Source organism: Salminus brasiliensis, chromosome 11, assembly GCF_030463535.1.
Source record: "Salminus brasiliensis chromosome 11, fSalBra1.hap2, whole genome shotgun sequence".
Lineage (NCBI taxonomy): Eukaryota > Metazoa > Chordata > Actinopteri > Characiformes > Bryconidae > Salminus > Salminus brasiliensis.
The window spans coordinates 429,373-448,877 of record NC_132888.1 but is presented as its reverse complement, the minus strand read 5'-3'; the positions used below and the strand labels follow the sequence as shown (position 1 = coordinate 448,877).

The window sequence follows — 19,505 nt, the reverse complement described above, 5'->3', positions numbered from 1 at the left end:
GCTAATGCACTCATCCGCAGGTCCTCAAGGACATCACTGCCACCACTGCCACTCCACACCTGCCAGCGGCACGGTCGGCATAGTCTTCAGCCTTTAATCTATTTATTTGTCCAACTTATGTCCTTCAGTTGTGGTTTACAACACTACACACACACTCAGCACACACAGCAGGGCTGGAGCGGAGTGTGTAAAACCATGAAGGTCAGTCAGTTGTTGTAAATTCCTGGACAGCTCGATGGTCGCTCTATATGTATGTGATGTGTATACACTCTGTATTTCTGCTCCATGTTTATGTACCATATTTTTCCTCTGTATTTATGCTCTATATTTGCTCTACATTTTAATTAAAGCAATTCTTATATTTACATTTACAGCATTTATCAGACGCTCTTCTCCAGAGTTCTTCCAGAAGAGCTTCACTGTTTCCTGAAGAAGAACCTCAGCTAGTTAAAATAGACTAAATTCAGATCCTCTAATCTTAGACTCTACTAAACACAAGTCAATATGGAGACCATAATACTCTACTCTTCACCCAAGCCCTTTTAGAAGAGGAGGGTCTTCAGTCTGGGTTTGGTGTGTATGTACCTGTATTCAGTGTCGGGCTGTAGATGCTGCAGCAGGTGGCAGGTAGAGGTGTCCAGCTGAATGGTCTGCTCCCCCAGGGTGAGTGTGTATGAGCTGATCTCAGCTCCGTTGCTGCAGGGCTCATCCCACTTCAGAGCCAGGCAGGTGGAGGGGGTGTACAGGCCACTGACCGTGGGGTCGTAGTCCAGCACACACACACCTGAGACTGTGTCCGGCACTGCGGCCGGAGTGTGAAGACTGATCTGCTCGCTGTGCGGCCCAACACCGGCCTGATTAACCGCCTGCAGACGAGAGAGAGAGAGAGAGAGAGAGAGAGAGAGAGAGAGAGAGAGAGAGAGACAGGCTGCTGGACTCTCAGAAAGAACAGGGTTCACGGAGAAGAACGAGTCTGCAGACAGAACTAACAGACGCTGATCACATACTTAAACACAGTCGTTCTGGCAGCTCAGAGATCACAGTCCTCTCTCCAGTAATCTGAACCCCTTTACCTGTTCAGTCTGACCTCTCCAGCCCTAAAGGCAGAGCAGGTAGGTCCTCCGGCAGTGAACAGGTGGAGGAGAACACTTCCCTTCATTCTGATGGATGTAATTACGGCTACAGCAACTCTGAATCACAGTGACTGATTGAGGAAGGTGGAGGTAATTAAGACACCATGAAGGAAAAGCATGATCCCGTTCTCCACAGTTCAGCTCCACCTGGTTGGACTGGTCTGTATTTGGAGAGTTACGTCTGAATGAATCTCTGATTACGGTGCAGCTCTGCATAACAGCATTACAGCTCACACCTTCAGTTCAATACTACAGTTCAATCACATCTCCTCTCAGCTTCCTAATGAATAACACAGTGCGTGTGTGTGTGTGTGTGTGTGTGTGTAGTGTACTGTGTCTAAAAGAAGCAGGATACACTGCTGAGGGGATGGGTTGATACCTTTTATTGATACGTATGTAAACAAGGTAAGATGATGAGGGAGGGGAGGGGTGGTAGAGGGAGGGGTGGAGTGATAGAGGGGGTGGTGGGATTAGAGGGAGGGGTTGGGGTGACAGAGGGAGGGGTTGGGATTAGAGGGAGGGGTGGAATTAGAGGGAGGGGTTGGGATGATGTAGGGAAGGGTGGGGTGATAGAGGGAGGGGTGGGATTAGAGGGAGGGGTGGAATTAGAGGGAGGGGTTAGAATGATGTAGGGAAGGGTGGGGTGATAGATGGAGGGGTGGGATTAGAGGGAGGGGTTGGGGTGATAGAGGGAGGGGTGGGATTAGAGGGAGGGGTTAGAATGATGTAGGGAAGGGTGGGGTGATAGATGGAGGGGTGGGATTAGAGGGAGGGGTTGGGGTGATAGAGGGAGGGGTGGGATTAGAGGGAGGGGTTGGGGTGATAGAGGGAGGGGTGGGATTAGAGGGAGGGGTTGGGGTGGGATGATAAAGGAGGGGTGGGACGATAGGAGGGGTGGGGTGGGATGATAGGAGGGGTGGGGTGGGATTAGATGGAGGGGTGGGATGATAAAAGGAGGGGAGGGGTGGGACGATGGGAGGGGTGGGGTGGGATGATAAAGGAGGGGTGGGACGATAGGAGGGGTGGGGTGGGATGATAGGAGGGGTGGGGTGGGATTAGATGGAGGGGTGGGGGTGGTGATCAGGATGTAATATAATTATGTTTACTTTGTGTTTTATTGTTTATGTTTGTAAGGTTAGCTAAGGTTAGCTTGCTAGCCAAGAATGGAGGACTTTACTGAGGCCAGGCTTCCTGTCCAGCCGTGGTCAGATCATTTCATCTACTGTGACTGTGGCAGCGAATCACAGCATGAGAAGAACTGTGTTTGCAACAGCAGACATTTACAGCAACTCTCAGCTTATCAAAGTCTAGTGAAGATGAGGCGGGGCTCTTAAGCCTTCATCATGAAGTGTGTATCGAGACGGAAACGACAGCATGCTTTCCTGTAAGGGTTCAATCTGACACTATTACAGCATGTCTGTGTTCAGTCGGCTCTGTCTCGTTCTGCTGGACGCTAATGAGCCCGGACCAGAGCTACTGGTCACAGAATTAATAAGCGTTGCTTTAGCATGTAGATGGAGCCGGTGTTCAGCAGAGCGAGCTGAGAAAGAGGGAACAGCGTAATGAAGATAAAGAGTTCATCCCCTCATACTAAAACCTTCTACTCCTCTGTCTTTACTGAGCTCATTAGCGTCTCCTCTGGACAGGCTGCTGTTAGTCCTCCTCTGTTTGAAATTTAACATCATGCTTCTAATCATCCTGTCTGCTTCCCCCGGCTGTGGAGAGCTCCCCAGTCCTACTTTTCAAATCTGAGCTTTCTACATCGTCTCCCAGCTGAGAACTCTGCCACGCCCAGCACAGACTTTCACCACATTCACCACTACATTTAGAGCGTTATTAATATTCACCCTAATGAGAGACAGTAGCTCCGCCTCCTCAGTGTATATCACAATACCTACATTTAGAGCCTTACTAATTTTCCCCCTAATGAGAGACTGTAGCTCCTCCTCCTCAGTGTATATCACAATACCTACATTTAGAGCCTTACTAATTTTCCCCCTAATGAGAGACTGTAGCTCCGCCTCCTCAGTGTATATCACAATACCTACATTTAGAGCGTTATTAATATTCACCCTAATGAGAGACTGTAGCTCCGCCTCCTCAGTGTATATCACAATACCTACATTTAGAGCGTTATTAATATTCACCCTAATGAGAGACTGTAGCTCCTCCTCCTCAGTGTATATCACAATACCTACATTTAGAGCGTTATTAATATTCACCCTAATGAGAGACTGTAGCTCCTCCTCCTCAGTGTATATCACAATACCTACATTTAGAGCGTTATTAATATTCACCCTAATGAGAGACTGTAGCTCCTCCTCCTCAGTGTATATCACAATACCTACATTTAGAGCATTATTAATTATTATTCACCCTAATGAGAGACTGTAGCTCCGCCTCCTCAGTGTGTATCACAATACCTACATTTAGAGCGTTATTAATATTCACCCTAATGAGAGACTGTAGCTCCTCCTCCTCAGTGTATCTCACAATACCTACATTTAGAGCGTTATTAATATTCACCCTATTGAGAGACTGTAGCTCCTCCTCCTCAGTGTATATCACAATACCTACATTTAGAGCGTTATTAATATTCACCCTAATGAGAGACTGTAGCTCCGCCTCCTCAGTGTATATCACAATACCTACATTTAGAGTTATTAATATTCACCCTAATGAGAGACTGTAGCTCCTCCTCCTCAGTGTATCTCACAATACCTACATTTAGAGCATTATTAATATTCACCCTAATGAGAGACTGTAGCTCCTCCTCCTCAGTGTATATCACAATACCTACATTTAGAGCGTTATTAATATTCACCCTAATGAGAGACTGTAGCTCCGCCTCCTCAGTGTATATCACAATACCTACATTTAGAGCGTTATTAATATTCACCCTAATGAGAGACTGTAGCTCCTCCTCCTCAGTGTATATCACAATATCTACATTTAGAGCGTTATTAATATTCACCCTAATGAGAGACTGTAGCTCCGCCTCCTCAGTGTATATCACAATACCTACATTTAGAGCGTTATTAATAGTCACCCTAATGAGAGACTGTAGCTCCACCTCCTCAGTGTATATCACAATACCTACATTTAGAGCGTTATTAATATTCACCCTAATGAGAGACTGTAGCTCCGCCTCCTCAGTGTATATCACAATACCTACATTTAGAGCGTTATTAATATTCACCCTAATGAGAGACTGTAGCGCCGCCTCCTCAGTGTATATCACAATACCTACATTTAGAGCGTTATTAATATTCACCCTAATGAGAGACTGTAGCTCCTCCTCCTCAGTGTATATCACAATACCTACATTTAGAGCATTATTAATATTCACCCTAATGAGAGACTGTAGCTCCGCCTCCTCAGTGTATATCACAATACCTACATTTAGAGCATTATTAATTATTATTCACTCTAATGAGAGACTGTAGCTCCGCCTCCTCAGTGTTTATCACAATACCTACATTTAGAGCGTTATTAATATTCACCCTAATGAGAGACAGTAGCTCCGCCTCCTCAGTGTATATCACAATACCTACATTTAGAGCGTTATTAATATTCACCCTAATGAGAGACTGTAGCTCCGCCTCCTCAGTGTATATCACAATACCTACATTTAGAGCGTTATTAATATTCACCCTAATGAGAGACTGTAGCTCCTCCTCCTCAGTGTATATCACAATACCTACATTTAGAGCATTATTAATATTCACCCTAATGAGAGACTGTAGCTCCGCCTCCTCAGTGTATATCACAATACCTACATTTAGAGCATTATTAATTATTATTCACTCTAATGAGAGACTGTAGCTCCGCCTCCTCAGTGTTTATCACAATACCTACATTTAGAGCGTTATTAATATTCACCCTAATGAGAGACAGTAGCTCCGCCTCCTCAGTGTATATCACAATACCTACATTTAGAGCGTTATTAATATTCACCCTAATGAGAGACTGTAGCTCCGCCTCCTCAGTGTATATCACAATACCTACATTTAGAGCATTATTAATATTCACCCTAATGAGAGACTGTAGCTCCTCCTCCTCAGTGTATATCACAATACCTACATTTAGAGCGTTATTAATATTCACCCTAATGAGAGACTGTAGCTCCGCCTCCTCAGTGTATATCACAATACCTACATTTAGAGTTATTAATATTCACCCTAATGAGAGACTGTAGCTCCGCCTCCTCAGTGTATATCACAATACCTACATTTAGAGTTATTAATATTCACAGTTGCTATGGTCTGGTGTGTGTATGGTGCTGGGTGGTGTTCTGGACCTGTAGTCTGCAGCAGTACTGTGTTGCTGGTGTTAGGTTGGAGATTTCACACTGTGTGTCCACTCCGCAGTAGATCAGCTCCATCGGCTCCTGATCCCGACACCATTCCAGCCTGAACTCTGAGATATCAGCCCCTGAACTCTCTGGGTTCTAATGCAAACACACAGGTCACATTTATGCAGAACTACACTGAAAGGCACCGTACATAGTAGAGCTATACAGCAGGTGTTTCCAATAAAGTGGCCAGTGAGTAGACGCACAGGGTTAGGTGTTTCTAATAAAGCGGCCAGTGAATATTCATGTAATTAACCAGTTTCAACTAAACCCAGTTTCAGTCGAGCTATAATAAAAATACTATATATATAATATGATCTCTAGAATAAAGGACTGTGTGTGTGTGTGTGTGTGTGTGTTTACCTCCCAACTGACCAGCACACATGTATTGGAGGTGAGTGTAAGGGATGGCACCCCACACTGGCCTGGAGGACCCGCTGCAGTGGTCACCTCTGTGGGTTCTGAGAAGGGTCCGTACTGTCCAGGAGAAAGACAAAGAGGTCACAGCTTCAGGGGGACACTGAAGTCTGAAGGGTGCAGGACGTGTGGACTGGAACTCCTCCCTATTCTGTCTTAAACCTGGTTTTAAAGCTGAGGAGAACCTCCACTCCTGCAGGCCTGAACTGAAGGCAGTTCTGAAACCGGACCCAGTTCATCTGTAACTCAGAGCACGTCTGAGCCGTCTCAGACTCCGAGCTCTCAGAGAGGAGGCTTCTCTCCAGAGATCTCGCCATGATCAAATAAAAACCGTAAACAAAGAAGCAGATTAACATCTCTGTGGCCTTTCTCACACACACACTCTCACACTCACACACACACTCACACACACTCACACACACACACACACACACACACACACGCACACACGCACACACACGCACCCACGCACCCACGCACCCACACACCCTCACACTCTCACACTCTCACACTCTCACACTCTCACACTCTCACACTCTCACACTCACACACACTCTCTCACACACACACACACTCTCTCACACACTCTCACACTCACACACACTCTCACACACACACACACTCACACACACACACACTCACACACTCACACCCACGCACCCACGCACTCACACACACTCTCACACACACACACACTCACACACTCGCACACTCGCACACTCGCACCCACACACTCACACACTCACACACTCACACACTCACACACACTCTCACACACACACACACTCACACACACACACACACTCACACACTCACACCCACGCACCCACGCACTCACACACACTCTCACACACACACACACACACTCACACACACACACACTCACACACTCACACCCACGCACCCACGCACCCACGCACCCACGCACCCACGCACTCACGCACCCACGCACTCACGCACCCACGCACCCACGCACTCACGCACCCACGCACTCACGCACTCACGCACCCACGCACCCACGCACCCACGCACCCACGCACCCACGCACTCACACACTCACACACTCAGCTCTGAATTCACAGTGCTCTTGTGTTGGGTGTTTAGGTTTTCTGTTTCTTGAGCTTTAAGCCAGAGGACAGGAAGAGAGAGACATCTTTAGATGATTATTATTATTATTATTATTATCGTTGTTGTTGTTATTGTTGTTGTTGTTATAAGGGATGTCTATACGTTCCAGTGGCTCATGATTGAGGCAGGTCCAGTGATATTATAATGGATATCAACTGTTTTGGACTCGATCCTGTTCTGATCCTTTGTTTTTACCGCTGTGTTCTAGCAGAGCGGCTCTAGGCCTCATTAACAGACATTATTTCCAGCCTGCAGCAGTGAGGAGCGTTCTCCGTGGATCCCAGAACAGTTAAGAGTTCGTAGTGTGGAACCATTTAAGAGTGGAACATGAAAACATATCCTAACACCTGTGGTTCTGGAGCTTTACCTGTGTTTGAGCTGCTTTTGTCTTTTCTGTTGCCACGTCTTCCCTCTGGAGTTACAGCTGGTTCTGAACTAACGGTCCGTCTTACCAGCAGGAGAACCGCACTCCTTTATTTGGTTCTAATCCAGCACTGAACACTGTGCTCAGAACCTTACGCTAACACTCACGCTATAAAACATACAGACACTCACCCCTGCCTCGTTCGCAGCGCGCAGGCGGAAGCAGTAGGTGGCACCAGGGAGCAGACTGCCGACTGTACACTCCAGCTCAGAGCCACAGTAAACCACCGCAGAGTCCGACTCACCCTCAGACATCTCCACACTGTACTCCAACACACCACAGCAGCCTTCAGAGGAGGGGCAGTCTACAGACAGACAGACAGACAGACAGACAGTCTGATATTCCTGAACATCGGCCCAAAAGTGTCCAGACAGCCCTTCTAATAAAGGTACGAGATTCTACTATAGAATAGAATAGAATGGGCTAGAGGGGTATAGAGTCCCCCAGCAGTGGCCTCACAGCAGAGGGGTCACTGATGCTTTCACTCTCGGGGCTGAGTGCAATCAAAGCACCAATCTCACAGCAATGTTCCAACATGTAATGTAAAGCCCTTCCAGAAGAGCAGAGGCTGTTACTGCAGAGCAGTGGAAGAAACTACCGGTGAAAGCCTCTGATTTCAGAAGGAACTCTGGAGGAGCAGGTGTCTGCATACTTCTGCCTCTCTGCAGCAAATACACTCAAGAGAAAAGCTGAAAGTGTTCCAGTACTTTAATTCATATTAAAAAAATAAGCAGGTGAGACAGACAGACAGACAGACAGACAGAACTTAATGAATCCAGAGAGTTTAATCGAGTCCCCTGGAATAAACACACACCTGTGTTCTGAAGCTGGTGTATTTGAATAACCTGCAGCAGAAGCAGTCTGTTCTCTTATTAGGAGAATTGGGGTGAGTCTCCCCCAGAGTTTCTCAGCAAATAAGCAAGAAATGAACGAAGGACGTGAGGAAGGAGGGGTCTGTCCTGCAAACGCCCCCCGAGGGGCTTCCTTAACTACACTGCGGTTTTACAAGTGTTTGCAATGGTGCTGATAGTTCAGTCCTTTGGTGTTCTGGGTGGTTGCTGGGGTATCGGTGCGTGGTTGTTTGAGTATATTAGGTGGTTTGTATATTAGTGTTGCCTAGCAGTTGCTATGTTACCCCAAATGACCCCCAAGGTGTTGCTCTGCAGTTGCTATGGTATTCTATTCGACTGTGCTGAAAGTGTATTTATGTGATGTCTGCTAGGTTGTTTTGCAGGTGGTTGCTATGCTATTGTTAGGTGATTTGATACAGTGTTGCTATGTCCTCCCATGTGCCTCATAGGGTGTTGCTATGCTATTGCATGTGTTTGTTAATGGTGTTATAGGTTGATTGTCATGGTGTTACAGATGGCTGCTACATTGTTTTGTAGGTGTGTGATACGGTACTGGTAGGTGGTTGCCATGGTATGTTAGATAGTTTGCTACAGGGTTGCTAAGCAGTTACTTTGTTACCCTGGGCAGATCCCAATGCTAGGGCACTGGTAGGTAGATACTATGATATTTCAAATGACTGCTAGGTGGTTGATTTAGTATTTGAGGTGGTTGCTAGAGTGTTGTTAAGCGGTTGCTATGTTGTCCCAGCAGTGAAGAGTAAATGTGAAATGTGATGTAAATCAGACGTTAGTAAAAGTCCTCTCACCCCACTGCAAGTGCACTTCCTTGTGTTTGGCTTTACCCACAATCCTCAGCGGTTGGCAGGGGCCTGGAGGCACGCTTAATGTACGCACAGGAACACTCTCAGAGCACTATGGAGACACACACACACACACACACACACACACACACACACAAGATGCTGAAGAGGTTCATTATGAACTACTGGTGTGTGTTCTGTAGGTGTGGTACCTGGATGTAGGTGAGTGTGCACTGTTTTCTACAGGTGTGTTACCTGGCTGTGACCTCCTGTGCTAATGCAGCAGAGGCGGAGTCTATATGATGTTCCAGGCTTCAAGTGATCACACACACACTGGGTGGCAGGTCCGCTGTATGCTACATCCCACTGATTTGCTGCAAAACGCGCGCGCACACACACACACACACACACACACACACACACACACACACACAAATAAATACATTTCTCTCTCATTTCTAAGCTAACAAACAATGGAGGTCTGGATCATTTTTACTCTCACTCTCACACACTCTCACACACTCTCACACACACCATCAGAGTTTCCTTCTGAAATCTCCAACAGGTACGTCAAGATTTCTGATCCACCGTTGTCCTGTGGAGGATCTGCAAAGAAAAGAAATGAGCAAAATAGTATCAGTAATCACACACACACACACACAGACACACACAGACACACACAGTATATAGTCATATCTGGACCTTGCGAATACGAACCCCAGGTGACGGTGAAGCTGTAAGGCGTGACTGGTTCTTGAACGCTGGGGCTGGACGGAGGTCCTGGTTTATCTGGACTCGTCGTGCAGACCAGAACCTCACTGGGGCCGCTCCTGCCCTCTATACTGGAGGCTATCAGCTACAGCCGGGAGAAGAGAAATCACAGTAGATACTGACTAATTCAGTAAGAAATGGTAGTACACAGTAGTACACAGTAGTTCATCGTGGATTCTGAATATTCTGTAGTTGAGGCAAATGAGGCCTACAGGGTAGAAGGTGATAGGTTGATGTTTGTGATTGGGGTAATTAATCCGTTAATATTCATATGTAAATGAGATCAGTTCTGTGCTGTAAAGCTGAAGAGTCTGTAGGCAGAGCTGCTCGGCTCTCTGTTCACCGAGCCGACGTCGTCACTGTTATTCTGCTGTGGGAATGACTGTGATGAATGTGATTCACATCCTGGGTTCATCTTCTTCTGCACAGCAGCTGCATTTTGAGGGGGTTAATGATGAACGCCGCTCAGCTCAGTATGAAAGAAAGAGTCGCAAATGCTGAAATGACATCATTCAGAGGATCGCTGGAGCTGCTGAGCAGCTGTTTATAAGAAGAGTGCTCCACGCTCATGAATCAAACAGGAAAGGCTGAATCACTGACCGAGTTATTATTCATTATTATTTTAATATTCAACCAAATAATCAGACAAACAAGACAAATTATTAACTCAACTAGATCAAACTACGAGGAGTCTGAGTTCAGATAGAGGTGCTCTAATTATTATTATTATTATTATTATTATGAGATCAATAAGCTGGAAGGCTAAAGTCACTGTTAGGTAAATCACTACTGTCTGGCACTACAGTCCAGACTGAACACACAGCTCAGAGCATGATTACTTTCCCTATATAATCAATACGAATCCCATTTCATTTACCAACAGAAAATATCACCCCTTCCAGAGTCTCCTCCTCCTCCACCTCCTCCACCTCCTCCACCTCCTCCACCTCCTGACAGATACCAAGCTTCAGGCAGCCACAGAAACTACAGACACTGACGTCTGTGGTGAGGACAAAGAACCTGCGTTAGGTTATTCATTAGTGAGTCTCTGCACAGTAGCGCACTGCTCCATCACTGCAGAGTCTGATCCGGGTCTTCCTGAAGGTGTTTTTCAGTCAATCAGGGTTTCTGATCAGTCTTTCTATCAATCCTACCAGCAGCTCTCTCTGATAGTTCTACTTCCAGACCTCAGCTCGTCCTCCACCGTTCCTGTTAACTCCTATTTCTGAACTCCATTAGGAACCGAGGAACCGGCTCCTGAGAACACTCTGCTATCTTCTCCTGGTCTTCTCCTGCTCTGTGGGCATCAGTGATGTTGATGGTCAGAGCGCTCAGCAGCTGCTTAGAGGAGCCCATAACTGCTGATTGTTGGGACGAGGTTTGAGGAGGCAGAGTTTTTATAAAGCTTTAAAATCTGCATCACCTGATCTTTCCTAACGACGACCGTGAACAAGCCACAGCCTGACGAGCTGATTAAGCTCTGAGAGCTCCAAACAGATTTCTCCACATTAAAACTGATCCTGGAAGACTGAATCTAGATCTTCTGGACATTTGAAGGAACATCAGTCTGTAAGCTGTATTTACAGATCTGCTGAACCACAGTTATTTAAGGTGTGCTACACTGATCTACAGTAAGCAGAGCCTGAGAGTAATATCCTGTCCAGTCCAGTAAAGCACAGCCGAGTGTTTATCTGCAGACTCACGGACAGTTTCTCCACAGACAGACGCTCTACATAAACAAACCGCTGAGCTCTATCAGCAGCTGCGAGAGACAGAACTGCCTCTATCTGTGTTCCCGACAAGCAGAGGCACTTAACCCAGCAACGTCCAGCGCCTGTTTACCCAACCTGTCAATCATACAGACAGGCTTTCAGAAGACGGACAGATGAAGAGACAGACAGATAAACAGACAGACAGATAAACAGACAGACAGACACTTCGATCTGGACAGTTCTGAGCATGGAGGATAGCTGCTCCAGTGCTGAGTGCTTACAAACCCATCTAGCTAGCCATTCCTGGGGCCACAGAAACGTTAAGTGGGAGTGGCTTAATGACATAGGAATTCACTGATTGGCTCCATAACTGGGTCACCGTTATGCTGCAAGATCCGAGTCTTAATATTCCCATTACAGTAACTGGTGGAGAGGCTGGATCTAATAAGTACAAGAGTAGCTGTTCCAGTTTAGACTCTTCAGCTGGGCTGATCATTAGCGTGGAGACGAGTTCGCTTTAGCGCCCTGTAGCATAATAATAAAGATTAGCACACTTGAGTTGTTCACGGCCCTCGTCCAACAGCGCTACCATGACATTTGCACAGCCCGGTCGCCAGATTCCTCCCACATCACCTGCGTGGTGTTAGCACCGCCTGGCTGCCGGGGCTTGTCCAACATTGCTAGTTAAGTGGAAACTAGCATTACCCTCCAGAAGCTAACACGAGGTTTCTGTAGTAAGAGCTGATGTGTAACAGCTGTGCTGGACTGAGATTATGATTTGTGACTGTATATCGTCTTTACGGCTATAGCTATCCGTTAGCATAGTGCTAACTGCATTAGTTTCAAACAGGCTGGTTTAAGATAAGATAATCCTTTATTAGTCCCGCAGTGGGGAAATTCTAAGTGGATCTGTTACGGCCTCCTTGGCGTGGTTCGAGACGAGCGTGATTCGTGCTTGATTTCACCATGCTAACAGATTAGCTACAGCTTCAGTGAGGTAGCTAGCATTAGTTAGCTACATTAGCCTTGTAGCTGTAGTACCGGACTACCGGAACAACACAGTAAATAGATAGATAGACAGACAGAGTCAGACAGACAGACGGAGTGACAGACAGAGTGACAGACGGATAAAAGAACAACTGTATCAAACAGACAGATAAACAGACAGACAGATGAACAGACAGACAGACAGACATACAGACTGACGGATAAACAGACAGACAGACAGACATACAGACAGATAAACAGACAGACAGACAGATAAACAGACAGACAGACAGACATACAGACTGACGGAAAAACAGACAGACAGACATACAGACTGGCGGATAAACAGACAGACAGACATACAGACTGACGGATAAACAGACAGACATACGGACTGACAGATAAACAGACAGACAGACAGACATACAGACAGATAAACAGACAGACAGACAGATAAACAGACAGACAGACAGACATACAGACTGACGGATAAACAGACAGACAGACATACAGACTGACGGATAAACAGACAGACAGACATACGGACTGACAGATAAACAGACAGACAGACAGATAAACAGATAGACAGACAGACAGACAAACAGACAGACAGACAGACATACAGACTGACAGATAAACAGACAGATAAACAGACAGACAGACAGACAGACTGACATAAACAGACAGACTCACTCTGAATTTATACTGTGAACTCCTCTTCAGGCCCTCTACAGTACAGCTCAGACTCTCTCCAGTGTACTTTGGGTGAAACTCAGCTCCCTGACACACACACACACACACACACACACACACACACACACACACACACACAGTTGGAATGGTATTACTAGGTGGTTGCTATGGTGTTGCTATGTGGTTGCTATAGTTACGTTAGTGAGTGTCGTACATTGTCCTCCTGGATCTCCAGCAGGTACGTCAGCGGCTCTTCGGGGCTGCAGCCGTGCGGTCGGCTCCACTCCAGCATGATCCAGCTCACTCCAGCCCGAACAAGCCGGGGAACGCCGGGCAGCTGTGGCAGAGAACCGCTCGTACAGAACACCACCTCTGGACTGAAGGAACTGAGAGAGATGGAGAAATACAGTGTTTGCGGGTTCTGTACAGATGATTCATGAAGGTACAAACAACAGAGCAACGGAATTGTTTCGGTCTGTGTTTATAGACAGTTAACCCGTCACGATCAGTGGTTCCTACTGAGTAGGGTCAGTGGTTCCTCATACTCAGTAGGGTCAGTGATTCCTCTAATGCCATAGGGTCAGTAGTTACACTAATGCTGTAGAGTCAGTGGTTCCTCTAAGGCTGTAGAGTCAGTGGTTCCTCTAATGCCATAAGGGTAGTGGTTCCTCATACTCAGTAGGGTCAGTGATTCCTCTAATGCCATAGGGTCAGTGGCTACACTAATGCTGTAGGGTCAGTGGTTCCTCTAATGCTGTAGAGTCAGTGGTTCCTCTAATGCTGTAGAGTCAGTGGTTCCTCTAAGGCTGTAGGGTCAGTGGTTCCTCTAATGCTGTAGAGTCAGTGGGGGGTTTTGGTATTAAAAGGTACCAAGCTGTCACTAAAGAGTCTTAAAGGGAGTGTCAGTGGTTCCTCAGAGTCAGTGACTCAGGAAACACTGATCTTACAAAGCCTGAAGAAACACTGACCGTCTGAGGATTCACCTGACCCAGCGGAGTCTGACCCTGCCTTTAAAGGCACTAAAGAGGCACCCTTGAGGGTACAGAGGGTACCTCCGTAGAGGCAGTTTGGTAGCTTTGTTGGCGAGTGTGTGTTTAAAGAAATGAATTCCTGACTCTGAAAGAGGCCTGCATGCTGGGGGCAGACTGGGATGTTTCGGTGTGGGAAGCGGAGTCTGATCATTTCACTGATGGATTTCAGCAGGTGAGGTGGGAAGGGGGGGCGGGGAGGTGATGGGGGACGAGGAGGGAACATTTCAGAGAGTTTTTCTTGTGGTGTCCAATATTAAACCCTGCGCCCTCGCTACACTGACATTTTCATTCAGTTTAAATCTGAGTGATTGAGTTTATGGCCGTACAGAAACACGACACACACTCACACACTCCCGCTCTTCCCCGCAGGGCATCAAGAAACAGAATTACAGCCGAACCGACCGAACCCACAATTCCACCCTAATTCACCTCGGCGCTCGCGCTCATTCTTTACGGTTCGCCTCCTGAAGCACCTCCAGACGCTCTGCGCTGAATACTAAACCACTTAAACCGCTTATTAAGCAGAGTTCAGGTTTCAGCTTCACCTTCAGACAGTGAGGGAGACACGGCTGCCGGCATTAACACACAGCCAGCCGCTCACAGCCAGCCGCTCACAGCCAGCCGCTCACAGCCAGCCGCTCACAGCCAGCCGCTCACAGCCAGCCCAGCGCTGGAGGCTTACTGCACAGGACATGCAAGAAGCACTGAACGCTTCCAGCCCACCAATCAGCACTGGAGCACGCTGGAGACAGCAGTAAGAAAACACATAATCAAAACTGTCAGAGATTGCTGAACACCTCCACACACGTTAAGAGGATTTAGGTATGAGGCTAATTGGTGTACATAAGGTTCCATTACAGGTGAGCTACATTAGCCTCGCGGCTCCAGTGTAGAACTAAAGAAGCATCTGGACACGTCTTGGCTCTGGTGCTTGTTCTGGGTGGTGGTGGTGGGTGGTGGTGTGTGTGTGTGTGTGTGTGTGTGTGTGTGTGTGTGTGTGTGTGTGTGTGTGTGTGTGTGGTGGGACTAGGAGAATCTGTTGTCAAAGTATTGCAGCAGCAGCAGCAGCATGAGGAGGAGGAGGAGGAGGAGGAGGAGGAAGGTGAAGGAGGAGATAAAAGCTTGAGGAAAACATAACATACTTCAGCCTGATTGCCTTTAGAGACAGGGACGAGAGTGTGAGCATGAGGTAGAGAGAGAGTGTAAGCTGTGTGTGTGTGTGTGTGTGTGTGTGTGTGTGTGTCTGTGTGTGTGTCTGTGTGTGTGTGTGTGTATTCACTAACCATAGACAAAAGGAGAGGTATAGCCACACATAAAAAACTACACCAAAGAGAAATCAGAGCGAGGTAGGGCGAGAGAGTGAGGGAGGGAGAGAGAGAAAGAGAGAGAGAGAGAGAGACAGAGAGAGACAGAGAGAGAGAAAGAGTGAGAGAGAGAGACAGAGAGAGAGAGAGAGAGAGAGAGAGAGAGAGAGAGAGAGAGAGAGAGAGAGAGAGAGAGAGAGAGAGAAAGAGAGAGACAGAGAGAGAGAAACACAGAGAGAGAGAGAGAGAGAGAGAGAGAGAGAGAGAGAGAGCGACAGAGAGAGACAGAGAGAGAGAGAGAGAGAGAGAAACACAGAGAGAGAGAGAGAGAGAGAGACAGAGAGAGAGAGAGACAGAGAGAGACAGAGAGAGACAGAGAGAGAGAGAGACTGACCTCACTGACTCTAAGGAACCACCGGACCCACTGACTCTGAGGAACCACTGGACCCACTGACTCTGAGGAACTACCGACCCCACTGACTCTGAGGAACCACCGACCCCACTGACTCTGAGGAACCACCGGACCCACTGACTCTGAGGAACCACCGACCCCACTGACTCTGAGGAACCACCGACCCCACTGACTCTGAGGAACCACTGTACCCACTGACTCTGAGGAACCACCGACCCCACTGACTCTGAGGAACCACTGGACCCACTGACTCTGAGGAACCGCCGACCCCACTGACTCTGAGGAACCGCCGACCCCACTGACTCTGAGGAACCGCCGACCCCACTGACTCTGAGGAACCGCCGACCCCACTGACTCTGAGGATGTTAATATTTCCACCTCTGAGATCTCTGTGCTCCATGTTCACATATTCTCAGAGAAACTGGCCCCCGGGCATTTACCTGGTCCCGATGTCATTCCTTGCGGCCAGTCTGAATGTATACGCCATGGCTGGACACAGACGCAGCAGCTTGTAGTGCCTCTGGCTCCCAAAGTAACATTCCCGGAACACGTTGTTCTTTTTGCCCTGCAGGAGAAAGAGGAGAAGAATCTGAACAGAAACCCCATCTTCATCACTCCCCCATCATCATCATCATCCTCTCATCAGGGACGCCACAAAGGGCGGCATGAATACATGAAATACATGAAGTGTCCAAAAGTATCCAGACAGCCCTTCCACTAAGTGATAAAATATTATCAAAACTGATGCTCTCACTCTCGTGGGGCTGAATGCAATCAAATTCTTCTTGCATGTCCCTCCAATGTTCTCCAACATCGTGTAAATCTTGTGTGCACCCTAAATACTAACACATTACACACACTCTGATATTTACTTAACGTATCGTTTTGTTATTAATAACATATATAACCTCACTATGTCATTCTGAGACACACCTGTAATTACCTGGACTACACCATTAATACACTGCTGCCAGCAAAGATACACATATTAGATATACTTCAGTAACGGGGGAGTGCGCTTCAGTGTGTTAATTAACCAGCATCAAAGTGTTCGTTAAGATTCAACCATTTACAGCACTGCTAGTACCGAGCGTTTAATTAGACAGTACACAGTATTTCTGGTACAGAATGTGGACGTATGCAGAATGTTACCAGATGCAAACACGAGTACTTAGTCATACAACAAAGTAATTAGTCTGAATTTAAACAATTAGATGTAATGACAGAGTACTTCAAGTAAATACTCGTATCAGTGCTCTGTAACAGTGTGGATAAATAAAGAATCAGAAAGTAATGAGAAAGTACTGCTCTCTTAATTTGTTCCACACAGCAGGAACTGTGGTATTTACTGCTAAACGCTACAGGATCCCTGTTTCTGAGTCCATTCTGAGTACTGCTGAAGGTCTCTAGTAGTTTTCATTTAGACTACCAGCTATTTACAATCTAGCTACCAGAATTAAATCACATTATCAAATGATAAAATACTATGTGGTATTTACTGTACCACAGAATAAAGTGCTGTGTGAATTTCCTTCAAACAGATGTACTTTAAATATCAGCGTAATCTTTAATTACACTGCTGCTTAATTAAGTATGCGTCTTTTTCACAAGGCTGCAGCAAAGCCTGATCACCCAAACATCGTTTTAAAGGTGTGAGGTTTTACGCGTTGCCAGAAACCTTGGCCTGAACGCACCAAAGCAAGCCATTCTAACAAAAGGGTTTTTCAAGGGTTCTTTAGTAAAGCCAAGGGTTATCCGTGGAACCATGACTCAAAGAACCATTAGGATGCTTAAATAGTTCTGTGCCTGGTTAAAGGGTTTCATGTACTGCTGGAAAGCCTCGTGTAGATGGTTCTGTGTAGCACTAAGAAGGATTAAGCTTTCTAATCATTACAGGTCAAAGAACCCTCATTAGGTTCTACATACAGCAGAACCCTTTTGGTTCTTTGGAGTCCTGGCCATGCTCTCCATCAGAGTAAAAGGGGCAGTTTACCTCGTCCCACTCTAGAAGGTAGCTGGTGATCTTCGATCCGTTGTCGCCGGGAGGCTGAGGAGAGAAAAGCGAAGACGTCACATGGCGAGAGGAAGACATTTATTCTTATGATGCGTCTCACTTCCTCTTCAAACGAGACACACTGAGCCTGAGCTCCGAGGCTTTAGCGTTTTGGCGCTTAGCATGACTGACCAGCTCGGCTGAGGCAATCCGACCTCCTGATGAGAGCATCCTTTCTGATGGAGATGCACAATGTTTTCTAATCACTGTACTACAATACAGGCTACGCTCCAGCCCCACGACCCCACTCCACCAAGCCCTGCTGAGATTTTACACACCATTTCAACTCTGATGGACAATCTTTGGAAAACAGCTCCAGCGGTCACGCAGAGACTCACATTTCTTCTGCTTTAAGAAGCAGGGGTCCACATCAGAGAAAACCAGAGTTCAACTGAAGTGGGAACGTGTAGCCCACTGAGAGTTTAGCCCAGGGGCGGGCATTTCCGGGCCTGCAGGGCTGGATTCCTGGACAGGCCCACCTGATGCAAATCACCTGTTAATTAACGGAACTGCCCCGTTGCTCAGCCCTGGTTTAGTCTCAACTAAGCCAATAAAGCAGAGCTCCCAGCTGTGTTCACACACTGAGGGTCCGAGACCGTGTGATTCACTACGGTGGTAAATTACATCTCTCTACCCTGCTGAAAAACAGCCTGGTCAGCTCAAGGTGGTCAACCAGTTTAGCTCTTGACCAGCAGGATTCAGTTTGATGGTTTAGCGAGTGTACCAGCATGACCATTATGACCAGGCTAGTCAACCAGTATGACTGAGCTAGTTGACCACCATGACCACACTGGTCCACCAATCTAAACAGACCAGTTTCTCACCAGCATAAAGTATGTTTTGACCTGTTTTCACCAGCTTTACAGCTTAGATCGTGTGTGTGTGTGTGTGTGTGTGTGTGTGTGTGTGTGTGTTTGTATATGGAGTGTATCCCACCTTCCACTGCAGTGTGAGGCAGTTTTTGGAGCGGTGTGTGAGTTTTGGGGGTTGGGGCAGTCAGGGCTGCTGCTGTGTGTTGTAAACATCCCGACCTCCGAACACGGGCCCTTCAACGAGTTACACACTGCATTCACTCTGCAACACACACACACACACACACACACACACACACACTAATTATTTAACAGAAACGAAGCCAAAATGCAGAAGCAGAGCGTGAAGAACTAAGTACACCCCATGAATCAGTAGCTTGTAGAGCCACCTTTAGCAGCAGTTACCTGTAGTAATGGGTTTCTGTAAGTCTCTCATCGTTCTGGAGGAATTCTGGCCCACTCTTCTTTACAGCCTGTGGGCATTTGTTTATACACAGCTCTCTAAAAAATTTCAGTTGAGGTATGGACTGTGACCGGGTCATCACACCACCTTGATTTTTTCCTTTTTCAGCCATAGATTCAGGCATAGTAGATCTGTAGATCTGCTGCTGGGTTGGGGTCAT

The 19,505-nt window shown here is 46.9% G+C and overlaps 1 protein-coding gene across 1 annotated transcript in view; it reads right to left on the bottom strand.

Moving 5' to 3' along the window:
• Positions 1-19,505, bottom strand: part of fndc3ba (fibronectin type III domain containing 3Ba) — a 97,556-nt gene that overhangs the window by 18,512 nt on the left and 59,539 nt on the right. Inside the window, 14 exon segments of the mRNA XM_072691224.1 lie at positions 586-866; positions 5,434-5,583; positions 5,851-5,964; positions 7,588-7,760; positions 9,114-9,219; positions 9,363-9,481; positions 9,642-9,713; positions 9,825-9,963; positions 13,271-13,357; positions 13,485-13,656; positions 16,458-16,582; positions 18,011-18,064; positions 19,007-19,059; positions 19,062-19,144. Of these exon segments, the coding sequence (XP_072547325.1) occupies positions 586-866; positions 5,434-5,583; positions 5,851-5,964; positions 7,588-7,760; positions 9,114-9,219; positions 9,363-9,481; positions 9,642-9,713; positions 9,825-9,963; positions 13,271-13,357; positions 13,485-13,656; positions 16,458-16,582; positions 18,011-18,064; positions 19,007-19,059; positions 19,062-19,144 (1,728 nt within the window).